The sequence below is a fragment of the Vombatus ursinus genome, unplaced genomic scaffold (assembly GCF_900497805.2).
Source record: "Vombatus ursinus unplaced genomic scaffold, bare-nosed wombat genome assembly UNPS02014814.1, whole genome shotgun sequence".
NCBI lineage: Eukaryota > Metazoa > Chordata > Mammalia > Diprotodontia > Vombatidae > Vombatus > Vombatus ursinus.
The window spans coordinates 3,357,136-3,378,573 of NW_020954592.1; the positions used below are offsets into that span (position 1 = coordinate 3,357,136).

General features: G+C 36.9%; 1 protein-coding gene across 5 annotated transcripts in view; it reads left to right on the forward strand.

Annotated features, from left to right (window-relative positions):
• The window catches only part of SHROOM2 (shroom family member 2), a 245,232-nt gene that overhangs the window by 212,557 nt on the left and 11,237 nt on the right, over window positions 1-21,438 (forward strand). For 4 of the 5 annotated variants that reach the window (XM_027835360.1, XM_027835358.1, XM_027835356.1 and 1 more), the window contains exons 6-9: window positions 9,149-9,226; window positions 11,110-11,874; window positions 17,567-18,118; window positions 20,554-20,746. In XM_027835360.1, the coding sequence (XP_027691161.1) occupies window positions 9,149-9,226; window positions 11,110-11,874; window positions 17,567-18,118; window positions 20,554-20,746 (1,588 nt within the window). The remainder of the gene's footprint in view (window positions 1-9,148; window positions 9,227-11,109; window positions 11,875-17,566; window positions 18,119-20,553; window positions 20,747-21,438) is intronic. The other variant, XM_027835357.1, reaches the window with a different exon arrangement.

A 21,438-nucleotide genomic window follows, 5' to 3' on the forward strand; every position in this document is an offset into this window, starting at 1 on the left:
GATTATACTTTTTTATGACAAAGGTTTTGGGTTTTGTTTTTTTTAATGAATGGGGGATTTGGGGAGGAGTGGATGTAGCAATGATAGTGGTGTGAAGAAAAAACAGGGTCATTGCAATATTTGTTAACAAATGTACAGAAAAGAATAGAGGTTCAAAAGGAGACAGATAAGCAGGACAGCATTGAAAATAATGTATTGAATTTATTATGTAATTGTGAAAAAAAATGCAAGCTGTAGAGTTCCATATACAATTTTCATTTTTTCTTCTTTTTGTCTGAAAGTGCTTATGTTTGTAGAAGTTTGCCCAGTTCTGAATAACAACAGAAATTATTACTAAAAAAAATTTAAGATCAAGGAAGAACTATGTGCATACTACTCTCCCATGGAAAGACATCCCAGTGTTCTTCATTGTTGTCTTGTGGGCATTGAGGGTAAATCCCTCCAGATATTTTTATAACCTGACACTTGCTTTCCTCCTGGGTAACCACTTCAGTTAAGGTGTATATGAGTTTAAGTAGGCATATGTTAATATGTCCTGATATTGGTTTTATGGTTTATTACAGTCAGAAGTAGAATATTCTGAGGTCCAGTTTCATAGACTGAATGCAGAGAATATTAGTTGCTTTCTTTTAATATGGACCTTGTCATTGAATATATAAGTACTTATTAAGCATCCAGAATGACACTATATGCTTTAGAATAAGATGGAAGCATCTGTAGCATCAGAATGTTGGCCACTCAGTCTAACATAGTAACCATTTATTAGGCTCCTATTCTATGCAAGCCACATCCAGAAGGCCCAGCTTTGTAAGTTAATAATTCTATTTACACATTTCAGTCTTCAGTTTTGTGCACTGCTGGTGCCTATCATCCAAGAATATTAGGATATTATTTACAATTTCACGGTGTTATAAAATTTAAATAATGTCAAGGAAGGTCAGCAAAAAATTGCCTTGGGTATAAAGTTGTTTTTAGGTTTGTATTAAAAAAAAAAAAAAAAAAAGACTGCCAAATTTCTTTGTCACTAGCAGTTTTGAAGCTTGTTAAGCCATAGTCTGAGAGATAAAATGGTATAATTAATAGAGTCTTGGACTTTGGAGTCTGGCAGCTCTGAATTCAAATTCCACTTAAAGTAGAAATCAGAGCAGGAAAATAGGATTATCTTAATATAAAATGATTTAACGTCAGATTTTTCTGAAAATCATTTATGTATATACTTCAATAAAAGCTCATTTCCTTAAAAATTTAAATACACTATGAGATTTCCCTCAACCCTAGAGAATGGACTTAATCTCTTGCATCTCCTAGCATACTTACCTACTCTGTCATTCTGGCCTCAGTTTTCTTATCTATAAAATACTTCTAAATCTGTGATCATGATCTTCCTCCTCTCAATTTCATAGTAATTTGCCTTTGCATTTCTTGTGACATGTATCATATTTTGCTTTTTATTGTAATTTTTTGTGTACTTACCTGATGTTACCTACTGGGTTATAAGCACCTTAAGGGATTAGGATTTTTTTTTTGTTCATTTTTGCATTTCTTCTCCCCCAAGGAACTATCTATTGGAGTGCCTTGCATTTGCATTTCAATAGGTGCTTGATGATAATTGAATGTTGAAAAGCTAATTACTTTATCTGGTTGTGGGGTTTTTTTAAGGGGGGTTATTTCATTAATGTGATAAATCATTTTTGAAATGTCTGCTGCATATGTTTTTCTATTTATAATCATTTTATATTCACTTTCAGGGGAAATATGACTTGTAAAAAGTCTTTCTCTAGTTTCTAAGTAATTCAACATATCTAAATTGAATGTATACATACATACACATATTGAATATAGTGGGTCTTGAGAATTATGTTGGCAGTTTAAATATCTTTGCAGAAAGCATCTACATTTTCTTAAAGTCCTGTTGCAGTATGTAGTACAAAGTACTAGAGAACACTTGGTGGATGCAGTGGATAGTGTTGGACTTAGCTGGAACCAGAAGTTGTTCAGTCATTGTTCAGTTATGCCTTATTCCTTGTGACCCCATCTAAGGTTTTCTTGGCAAAGATACTGAGTGGTTTGCCATTTCCTTCTCCAGCTCATTTTATCAGTGAGGAAACTGATGCAAACAGAGTTAAGTGACTTACTCAGGGTCACAGAGCTAGTAAGTGTCTGATCTCACCTCAGACACATTTTGGGCAAGTCATTTAACTTCTTTCTGCCTCAGTTTCCTCATTTGTAAAATGTGGATAATAATAGCACCCAACTCCCAGGTTTATTCTGAGGAGAGAAGCGAATGAGATCATATTTGTAAAATACCTAGCACAGCACATAGTAAGCATTATATAAATGCTGTCTTTTTGTTTATTTTTGTTATGGCACTTTGCTAATCTTAAAAGCTATATAAATGCTAGCTATTATAATTTTAGTGTTAGAGCTTTTGGGATTAAACCCTAGCTGTGCCGCTTGTCATCTCTGTATCCTCGGACAAATAACTTAATATTTCTGGGCCTCAGTTTCATCATCCATAAAATGACAGCATTGGATTCCAAGGTCCCTTCCAATACTAAATGTATTGTTCTCTGAGCCTGTGTTAAGATGACCTTTAAGTTCCTTTTCAGCTGTTAATCTATGCTGTGGTATTTATTTGTGACCATTTTCTGGATGATAGAGCCAATATTCCCCATCCGTGTCAATTTCTTTAAATAGGAGAAGCTGAGATAGGTGACTTTATAAGTTCTTAATCTGATATATATATAAATTAATAATTATTGAACAAAAAAAGAGAGAGATGATAATAGTAGCTCATGTTTATATGATATTTTATAGTTTATAAATTACTTTCCTCACCACAATCTTGCAAAGTAGAATTATGAGTAATATCCCTCATTTTACAGAGAAGGAGACTGAGACTCCTAGACCTTAAATAATCTCTCTAGCTGCCTCCTTCCCCAGGTCATTCAAGGTTGTGGAATTAAGAAAAGAAGGCTTATTAGAAATGATTTTCATAGTGTTTCTTTATTGCATTCCCCTTATCATTCAGAAGTTCTCAAACTTTGTGGTGTCAGGACCCCTTTGCACTCTTAAAAATTATTGAAGAGCACCCTTTCCAACAAATAACTTTTATGGGGTCTATCTCTATCGATATTTACCATCATAGAAATTAAAACATCTTAGTATCATTAAAAAAAATAGTTTTGCCTCTTGGACCCCCTGAAAGGGTCTTGGATGTCCAAGAGGTCTTTGGATCACACTTTGAGAATAATAATTCTTATTCCTGATTCATGTTTCTCCCCATCCCAGTTCATCTGCTACCCAGCTGCTTAACTTAATTTCCTTGAAATGCAAGTCTGACCATGTCAGTTACAACCAGGCCTCAACCTACAGATTAAAACTCACACTCAACTCTTTTAACTTCTGCATATTTTGTCCCTGTCCTTCTATAAATCCTCCAAAAGTAGGCCTCCTGAGTGTGCTGAGAAACTTTTTCCAGGTGTTTATTTGTTTACTTGTTTGTTGTTTTTTTTTTTTTTAACATTATAGAGCTAATATTGCAGCACACAGGCTGTATATGTTACCGTCACTCTGACTGCATGATTAGCCCATCTCCTTTTCCAAATAGGCCATCTTTTTAATGATATCTTTTACTATGTTATCTTTATCTATTTGTGTATAATTTGTCATTGATAATATAAGAATATAAGGGCATAGGACTAGATCCTAAAAACTTTTCCCAGTGATTAGTTTTCTATATTACCTAGGTAAATTTTGTTTACGTTGGGTGGAAATAATTATACTAGTCTTATTCACAGAGATTTCTTGGGTTTAATTGATTACAGTAAAGTGTCAAAATATAAAATGTTAAGTAGATTCTAAATAATGTTTAGTTGGTGGTGTTATTCTCATTCAAATGAAGTTCATACAGTGCCTAATTGCACCTCAGAAACACAGATCTTGTTTTCAAAGACTTAGAAAATTATTTGGAAACAATAAGTGTTCACATTTGCTTCACAACACTCCAAATGAGAGGAAATAAGCAGAGTTACCTCATTTTACAGATGAGAAAACTGAGACACAATGAGTTTGTGAGCATTATCTATTAGAGGAGAGGATCTATACCCAAATCCCACTAATTTCCTAGAGTGACCTTGGTCCTAGGATTGTGCTAATAAACATAAGCGAATGCCATTTATTAGAAATGATGGATGGCATATGCTTCCTCTCAGTATTAAAAAAAATTTTTATTGAGTTTATCAAAAGACATTTAAAATGTGGAGAGGAAAAAAAAGCATGTTTTATCCACTATGAAATGTTTAAAATTTTGAGCATTTTTTCAGATCTCTCTTTTCCTAAGAGATCTTTCTTTTTTACATTGGTTTCCTATTTTCTATTATGGACCTTAAAATTCTAAATTGTAAGTGAAAGGATGTTATTATACCATTTTGCAGGTTTTTCCTGGGTCGTTCTGCTGTTTTCTGAAGCTTGCTTTCTCTTTCTCCTTTCCAAACTGTAAGAGCCCAATTCTCTCCATGGTAACATGTAATTAGCATGTTTTGCATGAGAATGAAGCAGCCAACCCATGCTGAATGTAAATGACTCTGACTCCGGAATGCAGCTACCCCCTTTTGTATAATTTTACTTTATGGTCTAAAATGTTCACAGAAGCTTATCTGTAACCATGCCTTGAGGAGTTTGGGAGTTATTGTGTTTTCTTTGTCTTGATTTTTTTTTTGTAATACTGTGTTTATTGTAGACTTTTGTCCTTGAGGATGGACCAAAAAAAATGAGAAAAAAACCCCATTGAATAAAGTTGGAAATGCTCATTGTCCACATAATTTCGACCAGAGTCCTGTTTAGCCTGCAAGTTAAAACACATTTTGCAGAATAGACTCCGTATTTGATTGCAATCCATACCTTTGGCCCTTTACTTTCTATGACCTTGATTTCTTGAATTCTCACAATTTGCCCTAAAAAAAAAATGGTGGTCTTGGGCACTGAACTTCTGAGTAGGAAAAAAGAAACCTAGCAATGCATCAGTTACCTGATCCAAAAATTTCTGTGTTAATTTCAGGTTTGAGAACATGACATACCAAAATGAAATGTAGAGAGTTGTATTAAATGTAGAATAAAATATGTTTTTCCCTAAGAGCAGCCATCAAAATTCACACATCATTTAATGTAATTTTTCATACAAAGGCAGGCTAGATATTCAGAACCACACTGCAGTAAAATTTTTGAACTACTTCTCACTATTTCTTTAATAGGATGAGGATGAAGAAATCAATTTAAATATTTTTATAAGCTTACGTTTAAACTAATCAAGACAGTTGACCAAATCTTTTCTTCAGGTTGTTTTAGGTCAGGCCTAAAACAAAACAATAATAGACATTCATAAAATGTACTTCACTGATGTATGGTCAAAGGGATCATAGATTTAGACATAGAAGAGACTTCAGAAGTCATGGAGTCCTTGTTTTACCAATAAGGAAACTGAAGCCTAGAGAAGTTTATGACTTGCCTAGGTTCACCCAGCCAGCTATTAGCAAGTGTCTGAGGTGGAATTTGAACCTACAGCTTCCTAACTCTTAAGTCTGAGACTGTGTGACATCATGCTGCCTCTCTTTAAAAAAAAAATACTTTATTACAGTGAGTATAATTCAAGATGGAAACAGGACAAATAGAAGTAACCAAATAGAACATACTTTGGGTCAGATCAATTAGCAGACATTTACTCAGCACCTGCTGTGTTCATATCGTTCATATCACTGTTAGGATGCTTTTCATTGTGCGCAGATGATGCCATTTTATGATGAGATTTTCCTGGTGAAATACTGAGGGAGATCTTTTTGTACTCTTGGAGCACTTGACCAGAAGACGAAATAGGCATGCTTTTCCCTTCTTGCTCCCAGTTCCAGCCTATCCCTTTGCCATCACTAACCTCTCTTTTTTATATCTGTCTTTAATCTCCCAGTTCAACCAACTCCATGTTGTCATTTGCTGACTTCATATTCTTTCCATTCTCAAGGAGTTCAGTACCTATTTCACAGTCTTCCTTTCTTCTCTAACCCCTGCCCCACCTACATTCTTAGGGATTTCAACATAATGTTAGTGTTCTCTCAAACTCCTGACTTTCCAGTCAGTCAACCTCCTAAACTGCCATTATTTCTGCATTCACTCCACCTTAAGGACACATTGGGATGGTGGTCATACCCTTGCTTGATCTAACCACTTTTACCCAAAATTATTCTACGTCCATGGTCCAGAACTCTGAAATTATTCTCTGAACACAACCTGCTCTCCTTCCAAATTTGCATTCTCTTTCACTCCTGAAACTACCCTTCATTTTTATTGTGATTTCCAAGTCCTGTACCCCAGTGTCTGCTCCCAGTTCCATCTCTTCTGTTCTGGTGTCTTTTCTCTACCTTTATAAGCTTGACCTGTCATTGAATTGGCCTACCATATATTACAGCTACTCTTGAATCCTAGACCCCTTGTCCTGTCATCAGTCATGCTTTGCCAAATCACAACTTGAGGTTACTCCCACATCCTTTCGTACTACTCTGAGTCTATTTGCCAAGACACACACAGGAACTGTATGCATACAATTACAAAACATTCTTCACCCAAATAAAAATGGATCTAAATAATTGATGAAATATTAATTGCTCATGGGTAAGTTGAGCCAAAATAATAAAAATGACAATGCTACCTAAATTAATTTACTTATTCAATGCCATGCCAATCAAATTACCAAAGAATTATTTTGTAAAGCTCGAAAAAGTAATAACATTCATCTTGAGGAAGAAAAGGTCAGTTGATAATACTGACCCAACTACTGGGTCAAGAACTCAGTATTTGACAAAAATTGTATGGAAAAGTGGAAAGTAGTCTGGTAGAAACTAGGCATAGACTAGCATCTCATATTATATGCCAAGGTAACCTCCAAATGGGTATTTCAGGTGTGATATTCTAAGCAAATTAATGGAACATTAGAAACTACACTGTTAGATCTATAGATAGGGAAGAGTTCATGACCCAGTAAGAGAAAGAGAATTTCACAGGAGGTAAAAATGGATAATTGTGATAACATAAGATTTGAAAGATTTTATACAAACAAAAATTAGTACAGCCAAAATTTAAAGAAAATCAGGAAACTGGGGGGAAAAATCTTTGCAGCAAGTTTTTCAATAAAGGTCTCATTTCTAAAATATATAGGGAACTATGTGGATAACAGCCATTTTCCAACTGATAAATGGTCAAAGGATATGAATAGGCAGTTTCCAGAGGAAGAAATCAAAACTATCATTAACCACATATAAAAATGTTCTAAATCACTAATAATTAGGGAAATACCAATTTAAAATATTACTCCCACTCATGCACCTAGTTTCTGGTCAGATTGACCTTCTAATTCTTACCCAGGCATGGTATCCTATTCTCCCACCTAGTCTCTTTGCTTAAGTGTTCCCCACATGTATGGAATATATTTTTTCCTGTCCTCCACCCAAGAAAAATTACTAGATAGCTTCAAAATACAGCTCATGGGTGTGCTGCTATCTAGTGGAGGCCTATCTTGATTCCTCAGATACTAACATTCTCTACCTCTTGAAAAAACTTTATATTTCTTACTTATGTATATGTTGTGTATTTCTCCAGCAGAATGTATACTCCTTGAGGGCAGGGACAGTTATGTTTTTGTCTTTGCTTCTCCAGTAGCTTTTATATAGTAGATGCTTAATAAATGTTTGTTGAAAAAATGTTTATTGAATTTGAGTTTATGAGGACATCCCCCAGTTAGGGATATGTTGTGCCCAGGAACCCTGTTGGTCTACTAGCAATGGGACTGTCTTCCAATAACTAGAAAGTCACTGGCTGTAAGAAATGGTATATGTCAAGGGTTCTTAACCTTTTATTTGGTCATGGAGCCTTTTGGCAGTATGGTGAAGCCTACCAATCCCTTCTCAGAATAATGTCTTAAAATGCACAAAATAAAATGCACGGGATAACAAAGGAAACCAGTCATGTTCAATTACAGTTAATCAAAATTTAAAAAAGCATTCCTGTCACAAATCCTATTGATGGCATTATGATAAAGTGCTAAAGAAAAACTAGGAAACAATACTGTTCTTTCTTACTGTGGTTAACAAACTTGGATACTGAGTCATTGTTTGCTTCCCATTGTTACCTTTCTCCCCAAAGGTGAGTTCTCTGCTTTGCCAAAAGAATCCAAAGATTCATTTTCTGAATTTGCAGGGAAATGCTTTACTGGGTTATAAATCACAGTAGATTTAGTGTTTATTTATAAAGTCTATATGCAACTGAATTTTATGTTGCCTTGCCTGCCCCTAAGCATTTGGAAAGAGTAAATGATCACTTTGAAGAGGTGTAACATATATATGTGCATATGTATGTATGTAAATGTACAGTGAAATCCATTAAAGTTATCTTATAAATAAGGAGGGAAATCACTAATTTTTAAGCAAGCATTTTTAAAGGACAGTAATATTGAACCATAGTTTATTGTGGTCTGTAGAAATCATAGTTATAATTAATGAAGGACCTTTTTTTTTTTTTGTAAGTGGTAATTTACTGGCAGTAAATTGGCATAGTGGATAGAAAACCATCTTCAAGTCTCACCTCTGAAACAATACTGGCTGTGTGTCCCTGGCATTAACCTCTCAGTGCCCTAGGCAACCCTCTAAGATTATTAAGTTCCAGAGAAGGTGCCAACCTGCGTTTAGTAGAGGGAATTTCCTCACCCATAAGTTCCTTATACCAGTAAAATCACAGGTTCAGTCTCTGTAGCCTGTGCTAATTTATCACTATTGAGGAACACTAAAGAAAGTAGGTTAGTGATTTAAAGACAAGAGGTACATTATGTTGAAATGAATCAAATTCTACCCACGTGTTATAAACCTGACTTGTGACTTGTCCCTCCTTGTGTATTGTCATTTTCACAGTGGTTAAGTGTTCTGCTGTATTTTTATAACTAGGACCTTCTTTGGATTGTGCATTGTTACCAGAATCACCTTTTGTTTTGCCAGTGTTGTTTTGATAACTTTCAGCCTCTATTAGTATTTCCTAATGCAAATAAGAGAGCTGACTTCCTCATGTTGGGTTCATGTTATCTTAAGCCTTGTGTTTGCTTTTTCTGTTTCAGCTTCTTTTCTAAGCTCACTGTGTCTCTTCAGCCTCCTCTAAGCAAAGAGCAAACGTGCATTCTTTCAGGGTCTCAGAGGTACTTTCTTGCTCTCTTTCTTTCTTTAGCATGCCATTGACCTTCAGTAGTTGGCGTGGTACGAGCAGCCCTTCTGTGCAATAGGATGGGGGGGACACTGAGATCCAAATGTAAATGGAACCTATGGCCTGAGCTAGACTGTAGTATTAAGTTGCTTGTTACCATGACCCCTGCAAAACAGAAAATAAGTAAAATAGAAGATTTGGGGTTTCAGACACACTCATGTGACATGAGGTGTGATGGTTTCCTTCCCCTTGTGTAGTTTGTGAATTTGAAAATAGAAGTAATAAAATGGAGCCTTTCCATGTTACTAGTCACCATTGAATGATGGAACATCAGGGTGAGATGGAACATCTTAGACCCTGTCCAGATGGCCTTAATTAATTTATTATTTAATAAGACTTTTTAATTTTTTATTTAATAATTAATTATTTAATAAGACTTTTATTAGAAAGTATACTAAATGGGAGCTAGGAGACTTAGGCTTTAATGCCACCTATAACCCTGACTGCCTTTGTAATCTGAGACAAGTCATTTCACCTAAATCATTGTTTCTGCCTTTGGAAAATGAGGTTATGCTATGTAGGTATCCTTCATCTTTGACATCTATGATTTTAAGACATTCTGACTGGAGGGTAACACTGTGGTGAGGGCCACCTTTTGCATGAATGTTCATGGCCAACGTCTAATAACAGTAAAATTGCATTGCTGGCCAATTAGCTCCTTCTTGGGATCTGTTTCAGAGGTTTGGTTCTCATCCTGATGGCTAACTGGTGACTGGTCTCCTCATTGCAAGTTCTTAAATCAAAAAGTTTTAGTTACGACTAGAGCAACAGTAACAACAACAACAAAACAAACCAAATTACTGAGAATTGAGAATGAAAAAATAAAGGGAAACCTTTTTTTTTTCTGGTTGGGGGGGGCGCTATAAGAGAACAAACAACAGATAGCAGAAATATCAACAGAGGCACAGTCCACTTATTGATGATTGGTGATTTGATGAACATTAATTAACTGACTCATCAGCCATGACAAACATGGACATGTGCACAAAATATGTGCGTAAGATATACATACATGCCTATATATGTATATAGACACACCTGTGTATGCATCTGTATGTATATTGTACAAATGTTTCTGGTTACAAGTGGCCTCGGTTTATTAAAATAGTGCTCTTTAATTTTCTACCTCCTCTCCCAGCTCCAATGTATCAGTAAGTTTAGAAGTTCTGTCCATAAGTTTCTCTTGCTAATTTACATCTTGGGAAAGAGACCAGAAATCTTCCAAGGTAATTTCAAGTTAGTTTTATGAATCTTACATATTTTAATAAATGTTTTCTGACAGGTCAGTAAATAAGAGCTCTTCAGGGCAGCTAGGTGGCGCAGTAGATAAGAGTACCCACCCTGAAGTCAAGAGTAACTGAGTTCAAATCCAGCCTCAGAGCAAACATTTGACACTTAACTAGCTGTGTGACCCTGGGCAAGTCACTTAACCCCAACTGCCTTTAAAAAAAAAAGCTCTTCAAAAACTTCCCATTGAGTGACATTTTGTTCTGTTGGAATTTTATTCACAGAAATCTAAGTTTTGTTCACAGAAAGTTTAAAAAAAAAAGGTAGAACGAATATTTTAAATTGTTATATAAAATTGTCACATTGCATGACATATGTATGTGCATGTATACTATTGTCTGACACGTAGTTTTGACTCATCATGTTACATTAGGAATTGGGGGAGTAAGTTTTAATCCTTTCCTTTAAGTGGGTCAGAGTAGTTATTATTGGCAAGTACTATCTGAAAGTTACTATCACGTGCATGATAATATGTGGGAGATGATGCTGAACAGAGTAGTTTGCTAATGATTACTTTCCTTTTGTTTTTAGGCCAGCAGATACAGAACATCAGGGAGAAAGTCCAGGAGAAAAAAGGGATCTATTGGATCAGAATCTAAGCAGCAAATCGAAAGCCACTGAACCATCTCACACTAGAGAGCCCCTGGTTTTGCCACAAGAGAGCCGGGGCAGGTCTGGGACGTTGCCCAGTGATTATAGATATTCGGAAGAAAACGAAAAGGAGGAGACCCAAGGTTCTGACGTGCCCCCTCAAACCTGTTCTGAAGCCCACACTAAGAACGACAGTGTCAGTCCTTCCTCGCAAGGCAGAGAAGAAGACTCATGGTGGATAGATTCAGCACTGTTCGGCAAAAGACGGGGGCCTGCACCTCAAAGGCCTCCCCCACCCAAACGAGACACCAGTAAATACAGGCGTCAGGACTGCTCCACATCCTCTGTTGGAAGCTCTTCTGAATTCCTGCTAGCGGTACCCAGCAGGCCTATTCAGTCTCAATCCCCTAATTCTCCTGATGTGTATGTGAATCCCCCGACCCTTCCCCAGAGTCCCTCCACATTCAGTGAAAAGCTTACAAGTGCTCAGCCACAAGATTCTAGGCCACCTGCTTCTTCAGAGAATGACAGCCAGCACGTAAATGCAGAAACATCAAATCTCAAGCCCGAAGCTGTTTTGCCTTCAAAATACTGTCATCTTCCAAAATCTGAAATGGAATCGTCTCGGTCTCCCTCACCTCAGTTTGCTCCACAAAAACTGACTGATAAACCTCCGTTGCTGGTCCAGGATGAGAACTCGGCAAGGTAATTATATGGTGGTGATGGTAGCATTATGAACACTTTTAAAACTGGGAATATATTGACAAAACCAATAAATATGACTCCTGGAGTCTAGATCTGTGATTTCATTGATGTAGGGTACTTCTCTAGAAGAAAGAAATTCTCTCTATCAATACGGATCAGCAATTTCTTTACAAATTACATGTTTCCTTAGGGTCAATGAAAGTAATTTGCCTATGATCTTGCAGTCAGTATGTGACTTTGAACCCAGGTCTTTCTGATCTAAGGACATTTTTTTAGCTGTGTTGCCATGGCTGCTTCCTTTGGATACTAGGACATGTCATCCCACTATATAAAAAAAAGGGGGAGAGGGAGAGCTCAATAATTATAAAAACTTTGAAGCAGAATAGATGAAATTAAACATTTTTATACTGAAAAATTGCCACGTGGAATCTATATTCATATATTATTTTAGATTTCATATTTTAGACAGAAAAAAGTATCCACAAAAATTTTCTGATGGCACCTCAGTGCAGCACATAGTTCAGGAACATTGTATAGCTTACAAGTCAGTCAGTCAACAAACATTTATTAAGCACTTTCTATGTGCTAGGAACTATGGTTACAAAGGGAGACAAAAACATAGTCTCGAGCCTCGAGCTCATATTCGAATGGGGAAAGAACATACAAATAATGACATGCATAAGATGTACAAGTGACAAGAACCAAGACTGAATCATTTTAGACTTTAGAAGGCTTTGAATTTGAATTTGATATGGTGAACAAATCTATGATGTGCAAACAAACAAACAAACAAAAGCAACCCAAAACAACAAAAAAAACAAACCAAGCTTCCAGAGCATTTTGCCAGTCCTGTCTGTGCACATCTTACTAATGTTCAAACTCAACAAAGGGGCATCAGGTAGGTGGCACAGTAGATGAAGCACCAGGCCTGGAGTCCAGAAGACCTGAGTTCAAATCCAGCCCCAGAAGCTTACTAGCTGTGTGACCCTGGGTATGTCACTTAACACTGTTTGCCTCAGTTTCCTCATCTGTAAAAGTGCAGGAGAAGGAAATGGCAAACTGCTCCAGCATCTTTGCCAAGAAAACCCCAAATATGAGTCACAAAAAGTCAGACACGGCAGAAAGCAGCTGAACAACAGCACAAAACTCAGTAATGGCTATTGCACTGTATTTATATTAAGAATCATGTTTAACAAGATCACTGGGTACATTGGACGAAAATGTGATGGTTTAAAGTGTCGATGAGTTATTACCAGCTTCCTTCAGTGTAAACGTTTTAGAAACATATCCTTTCTAGAGCCACCTTCCCAAAGAACCAGACAGGATCCGTCTATTTATCAGAGCAGAGTAGAAACTTTTCTAATTCGTTAGTGCCAGTGCCAACAAACCTCATAGTAAGGCACTTCGCAGCAAATTGGTGATGAATACAACGCCCCATCATCAGTAGGAAGTTCACAAATTCCAGTTGCGTGAATTAATTTCTGAAAAACATGTCAACTTAAATACTTTAAAGACTGTATCTGATTAAAGATAATATTGCTTTAGTAATGTAAGAAGTTACGATTTTGTTGTTACTTCATCTAACTTTACTGATCACAGTACCTCCATAATGTAAATGGCACTTCAGGATTATTAGGATTTTTTTTTTTAATCATCACCCTGCAGCCAACGTGGTGGTATATCTCCGCATTTTGCCATATTATTCTTTGGATGATAGACATATAATTCATCACCTGGCCCATAAAAATAATAAAGAAATTTTATTTTATTCTCTTGAACCATTTGTCAGATTTGAAATAGCTCATTTGATCCTGCCTCTAAGAAAGAATACTGACCTTGCAGTATACCACTGAGTCACTGTAGGAAGGAAACATTAAGGGGTAGGATTTATAGTTGGTTCCGATTAATACCAATAATGAATTCTTCTGCTTTGGTCACATTATTTGAATTCACACTGTACATTTCCATTGGTCTAGAACTAATTATCATGTATTATACCATTATAGCTTCAAATGGTGCAACTCTAAATATATATGACCACTTCAGGGATTCGTTATTTGTACTAATTGGGAACTGACTGTAATATATACTGAATGCCATGATTTGTGAATGCTTGGTAGATGTGATTCCATATTAGCCTAGGTTGCAATATTCTTAGTGGCCTATAGTTAAAGCACATGTTTGCTCTTGACTTGTCTGAAGGAATGTGGTAAGCTAATAACAATATTTATAGGACCTACTATGTGCCAGACACTGCTAAACACTTTACGGTTATTATAGTCTGATTTGATCCTCACAACCATCTTGGGAGGTAGGTGCTATTATCCCCATTTTACAGATGAGGAAACTGAGGCAAACATTTTGTTGTTTTTTAAAGTCACTTGCCCAAGGTCACACAGCTAGTGAGTGTCTGAGGGCCAGTTTGAACTCAGGTCTTCCAGACTCCAGGTCTGGCACTCTGTCACCACCCAGCTGCCCAGGAGTCGTCATGCCTCCATAAAATTTTGTTTTTTAAGGAAAATATACTTAGTTGTGCAGTGTTAAGCTTTATAGTGCAGGGCAATCGATCTTTTGTTAAGATTTCCAGAAGGGGTTAATTTTGTTGTATATTTCCTCATCACTACCCTTCCACGGCTTCTCATTCTTTTTATTTAAAAAAAAATTTTTTTTTAAACTTTGGAACCTCAAGTATAACTAGGACTGTTGACAAAAAGTGGTAAAGGTAAATCCTACACATCTTTTTAAATGGATCTTAAAATCCTGGATTGTGTACATTATTGCTGTACCTCATTTTCCAAGGAGATGCTTCTGGCAGGGATGATTTGTCTGGCACAAAGATAACACCAAGAGCCACTCTGTATTTTAATTCTCATTCCCCCCCATTTGATTTTTTTAATAATATTTTTTAATTTAATTTCTTACTGAAAGAAAATATTTGAAAAATATGTCTTTGATGCTTCTACCATTTATCACAATCACTCCCTTTCCCAAACCATGTTTGTTTATGCATGGTTTATTCAAAGAATTCATTTTTGAGGGAAAAATAAGTCTTTACAAGTTGGGCTTTATTAGTTCCTGCCTCTAACGTGGGCTGATTTTAAAATCCATTTTTAAGATTCCCAGGAAGTTTTATTTTGTCATGTTAGCATATCCGTGATCTCATCTATGTGACTAATCCCTACCTTCTAAAGGATGACAACCACCTTTCCATGTCTTCTCATGCTATGTGATTCTCGTGTGTGTGTGTGTGTGTGTGTGTGTGTCTGTGTCTGTGTCTGTGTGTCTGTGTGTGTGTGTGTGTCTGTGTCTGTCTGTGTAAAGGCCATTTATCTGGACCTCGTTTTATAGACCAGGAAAATTTTCATATATATATATATATATATTTATTCAATAAGTCTTACCAAAAGGATCCACCCAACACACTTTAAATATATCATAGGTTCCAGTGCAATATTAGAGTGACCCATCTTAATCATTAATTTTTAAGTCCAATAATAGAGGTGTTGTTGATATGAACAAGTCTACTTAGCACTAGCGTATTAATGGAGTGTCAAAGCAAATTAAATTATTTGGTAGATCTTTAAGATCTTTTATTATAAAGTGCATATAGCTTTTTTCTATAAAGCAAAAATACAAAGTAGGTGTTTTTGCCTTTTCAAGAATCTTAATAATTCTCATAGCACACTCTCAACTATGGTTTGTTCTCCTCACATTTGTTTACTTTCTATCTTTTTGGTTGGTAATGTAGTTAAACTGGTCTAGAAAGGCATTTGATGTTGAAGGGCCCCTGATAAGAAGGTGTGATTAGAGTGAGTTGGATTGTTTAAGGATGGGGGTTAGGTTGCTGTAAGGTAAAAGGTTACCTTGGTGCAGGTTGTCCATTTTTAAGGACAGCTGTGGTGTTTGAAAATGGATTAAGATTTAGCAGAAAGCAAAAGCTTGTAGTTGTTTCCTGGGATTTGGAGATTTTTGCAAGGTAAGAACTAAAACAATAAAAAAAATTTATATATTTCATACTTATTTTAGATTAAAGATAAATATTTTAGTATGAAAGAGTAACCATTTTTAGGAAAGAAATATAACGTAAAACTTTAAATAGCCATGAAAATGAATGAATGAACAAATAAATATACAAATAAATAGATAAACATTGCTATAAAAGATTTGAAATCTTAAGGATTTAATTGTTATCATTTCTTTGTTTCCTATATACAAGTGAAAAAAAAACAAAACGTAAACTTGGCATTTTCCTTCCCCCTCCCACTTCCTTTATGAGGGAAAAAAAAGAGAAATATTCCTAGAGTTCCAGGCCCAGGTCTGTCATTAGCTATCTATGGTAAAGGTCATTTATCTGGACCTTGTTTTACAAACCAGGAAAATGAAGGAGATAGACCTGTGCAAATCCAGATTTTCTATACTCCACGTGAACCGAAATAAGGAATGATGAATATGAGATTCTGAAGGAACGTTTTTGACTGGATAGAATATTAGGGTTTTTTTCCTTTTCTTTTATTTTGTCTATCTTATTCAAATATGCTAGGCAGTTAGGCTGGAAAGGAGGAGAAAGAGGATTTGTATGTTGGGGGAGGGGATGGCGATTGATGGTGGAATATATTGACATATAACTCAAAAAAAAAATACTTACATCCTCAATGATTTGTTGCTTGCAAGAGAAAAGGAGGAAACTTCAGAACAAATACATTTTGCCTTGTGGACCACACCCAAACATGCAGTGAAGGAAGCTGATTGTATCCTTCGGTTACCATTGAAAAAATGAGAAACAGATATTTTAAATTACAGCAAAGTAGCTTCACTGGTTCTGAATGCACCATACCCACAAAACCATGGCACCAGTTTCTCAGCTCCCTGAGCTTGAAACAAATTCTGTGCATCTGTTCCTGGTTTTTTGTTTTTTGTTTTTTCCTTACAGAAACATGCAGGGCCCATTGTAAACTAGCAAACTGAGCTGTTGTTTACCCAGCATTTTTTATTTTTTTTTTAATTACTTACAACTTCTCTTGTCTTGATTGAATACATCTGTATTGTTTTTCATACAAATGGCTTCGCAGCATACTGTGAGGGGATCCCAACTGCAGGATGGCACGGATAAAACAATCCTCCTTTGAACAGACATATTTATTCTTTCTCTCCCTCTTCTCTCCTCTCCTCTGCTCTCCTCTCCTCTCCTCTGCTGTCCTCTCCTCTGCTTTCCTCTGCTCTGCTTTCCTCTGCTGTCCTCTCCTCTTTTTTCCTCTCCTCTCTTCTCCTCTTCTCCCTTTATCCCTCTCCCTTCTGTTTCTCTCCTCCCATCTCCTGAACCTTCTGTACAAATCCAGATTTTTCTACTAAGAAGCTTTTAAAACAAAACAAAACAAATTAATGCGTGCCATTTGTGAGCATTTTAAAAGACTTAAAGTCATTTATTAGATCAGAAGCCATGGTTTGTAGAAAGAATAGTTGGGAGCTCTCATGGCATTATAAAAACACTGGCATGCCTGGTATGTTTGGCGCAGATTTTGGACGGTAGGGAAACCTGAAAACTAAATCTAAGGTCCAGGTTGTACATACAGGTACATATAACCTACAGGTTAGAGCAAAAGAGTAGAGGATTCTGAACTCATCTTTTGTCCTAACATATGCCCAAGTGACAGTTTGCATTTAAAAAAAAAAGACAAACTTTTCTCTTTTTCAGAATTGAGAGGGTCATAGATAACAACACCACAGTGAAGATGGTTCCCATCAAAATTGTCCACTCTGAAAGCCATGCAGAGAAGGAGAGTCGACAGAACCTTGTGAGCACCATGGAACCTCCTGCTTTGCCCAGTGGCTTGGAAAAAGACCAAATCAAGACGCTGAGTACCTCTGAGCAGTCCTACTCACGCTTCTGCGCCTATACCAGGCAGGGTGTGGAGCCTGAGGCTGAGAATAAAACCAGAGTGTCTGACTCAGAACCAGCCGAAGCCTTGGGGTATAACTTGAAAGACAGCGATGCATCCATCCCTGTTGTCAGCTACATGAAGGCCAAAGAGAAGACACTGGAAGACTTGAAGTCAGAGGAACTAGCCAGGGAAATTGTAGGAAAGGATAAGTCTTTGGCAGATATTCTGGATCCCAGTGCAAAAATAAAAACCACCATGGACCTGATGGAAGGTATCTTCCCTAAAGATGAACATCTCTTAGAAGAGGCTCAGCAACGTAGAAAGCTCCTTCCAAAGGTTCCTTCTCCCAAAATTACGGAGGAAAAGTGAGTAGCATTTGATACTCATTCTACGACTCTCTTTGTTGATGGTGCAATGTCAGCCATAGGAATTTTTCTCTTATTTTATATCTCATGGTAACTGGGTTGGCTCTTACATCAGTTTTGATGAAGGCCAGCATTATGGTTGGTCAGCACTGCTTGATACACCTTATTACATTTCAGAAGTGAAGTCAAGGGCTAACCCTCATCCTTGAGAGATGATTACTTTCGTGTCTGGCAGGTAAGGGGGATAGGAATGTAGGAAAAATAAACACTGATGCTAATTATGCCTCAGGAGCTTAAGGTATTTGATTTATAGCAGGACCTCATCTCACCCCCCTCCCGCCATAGGTGAAAAGAAAACTCAGGATTTTTTTAAGTGACTTCTACATAATGTGTTTTCCTTGTCTGTTAGTTAACTTTGGTTGGTAAGTTGTAAATTTTATATCTTTGAAAATGTAAAAGTCATAGTATTCTACCTATGATTTATCCACCCATTTATCACTGAAGACCTGAGGCTAATTTGTAGGATGTTAGTGGACTGAAATAGGATTCTAAGATCCATTTAGAAAAGTTGGATAATAGAGCTTCTAAGGAGAGGTCTCCCACAGTGAAAACACTGGGGCCACTACTTACATAATCGCTGCTATGAAAGAGGTGAAATCTTGAGGAATTTTAAGATTATGATTATTTCATTTTCTGTTTCCTTTATACAAGGTTTTAAAACCTGGCCCCTTCCCTTATGGGAAAAAAGAACATTTCTGGAGTTAAGAGAAATAGGTTCCAGTCTCCAATGTCAAGGTTTAAGAGCTTGGACAAGTAATTTCCCTGAACCTCATTTTCCTGATCTGTAAAATCAGGGTGATTGATATATAAAAATATAAAAATCTAGATTTTCTTTTTTCCAAGCAGACCTAAATAAATGATCAATGTGAAGATACAATTTGGGAACTCCTGGGCCCAACTAATATGTAAATATTTTAACAGCATTAGAAATTATTTAATGGTAACAAGTTCAGTCAGGGATTCCACAGTGAATGATTTCCCTACAACCAAAGCTAATAAGAGGGTGGTGGTGGAGAGATACTGTAAGCATATATGTATTTTTCTTGCTTTCCAACCATGTTTTAGGACATCAGCAATATTTGTCCTAATATATCCTAGAATTTCCTGTTCAGAGACTATTTCCACAGGGATGGATTGGTTCTAGAAGTGATATGACTGGGTTCAGGCCCAGTATAGGTTAGGTTCAGGAAGCTAGATTATCCCAGACTGTCCACGTCCAATGTCCATGACCTCAAATCCAGACTCAGACACTCACAAGCTATATTAACTCTGGGCAAGTCCCTTTACCTCTTTTTTGCCTCAGTTTCCTCAACTGAAAAACGGAGGTGAATATTAATCAACGTTTATTGACTTTTTTCTCTGTGTATAATAGACTAGGGTAGGCACTGTCGTAACTATGAATTACTATGATAAATTCTGCAAACTGGTAGGAATAGGGGGTTGCTTGCCCTACAACCTACATTATCCAGGGATACCATTTGCCAAGGGAATCCAAAGTATGCCACTCACTTGTGTTTTCTACCAGAGATACTTATTTCCTAGTTCTCATAGGACCTTGGCTACTTAGTTCTGTTAACTTTTAGAAATTTTGAAGTTAAAAACTAAATTTAGATGGAATTCTTTTTTTTTTTTCCCCAAAAGAAGCTCTATGGGTACATTTTAAATAGACTAGTCCTATTTACCGATATGTCAGCTTTCATTTTATCAGGCTTATAGATTGAAAAAATGTTTAACTTAGCAGAACTATGGTTTCATCAAATGTGGGTACTTGTTCTACCGATGCAGCTCAGAGGACTTTCATGTCTTCTTACCTTTAATGGTTCTTGTCCATGTTCTTTCATAAAATACTCCCTGTCAGATCAGATCAACGCTCTGAAGGCCTTCCTCAGAGTTTCTGTTCAGTTCTATCCCTGTCACCACCTACTTTTGTCAGCTCCTTTCCAACTCCAACATTCATTAATTCTACAAGGTGAATTACCTTGGATTAGTCATTTACCCTTCCAGAGCCTCAAGTTGTCTCATGTAAAATGACTAGATAATATAAAATGGACTAGATAATCAAAGTTTCCTTCTAGTTCTACCCCTCGGAGATTTTATTTAAATCTAAATTATAATTAAGATACCATCTGAAAATAGATATTTCAGCTGTGTGTTTGGCTTATTTCTCTTTAATTACATACATTTATAGGCTTTGATGACTGGCAGGTTTTTTTGGGGGGGGGGAGCCCTTTTTTCTTTCTTCTCCACACCCATTCGTGTGTCTCCCCATCAAAGCCAACAATTACTGTACTTGTCATTACCCAGGGGACAGGATTGAGGGGAAACATCCATTGCACCGGTTGTCAGCTAATTAAAGTTTTGACTTTTTAAACCAGGAAAGAAGAGCAAAGCATGCCATCTGCCATCTCCCTGACAACCAATTCCACTTACTACAGTACATCTGCACCCAAGGCTGAGCTTCTGATTAAAATGAAGGATATGCAGCAGCAGCAGCAGCAGCAGCAGCAGCAGCAGCAGATCGCAGAGGATTCTGAAGATGAACTCGACCATGACCTGTCAGAGAAGAAGGTAGAGTTCTAAGCAGGGGTGGGAGGTGGGAACAATAACCACCACCACCCCGCCCAAAAAAATTGAGCTTAAGGACTGTGTTTTTTTTTAACATCTTTGAGACAGAGGGCTCCTGACTGAGGTCCTGGACATTAGCACCCTGTTTATTTGGTACAGTCAACACAGTGGTATGAGGTTCCCTTTGTACATGGCACTTTGAAGTTTCAACCTTTAACTCTTTATGGTTAGGCCACTTGAGGTTAACTGGGCTATGTTGGAGCTGGGCATCATTGCCGTGGGAACTCTCCGCCATCGTGTAATGAATGATGAAAGCAGATGCCAAATCAGTTCTATTGATTTCTTAAAGCTCTTGCCTTTGCTTGACACTGACCTGGCTTCATCTTCTGGCTCCATCACAGTGTGTATTTTCCCCCATGGCTCATTTCTTTCATCGCATGTGAGTTTCATCTGTATTTAACATTTGTCAAAAATCTACGCACTTGACACCTGAGTTGAATACACAGACTCTTTGCTTCAGAATTATCTTTTGTAGAAAGTATAAGAGGAAAGAATGACCCAGGACAAATCAGGTCACAACTCCCAAACAGTCCTGCCCACGCTTCAGTTTCCTTGGTGACCCTTCACTGCCACCAAATTAGGAGACAAAGGGGTGAGATAATCTTGATTTCTAAAAATTATTTTCATTCCATTAG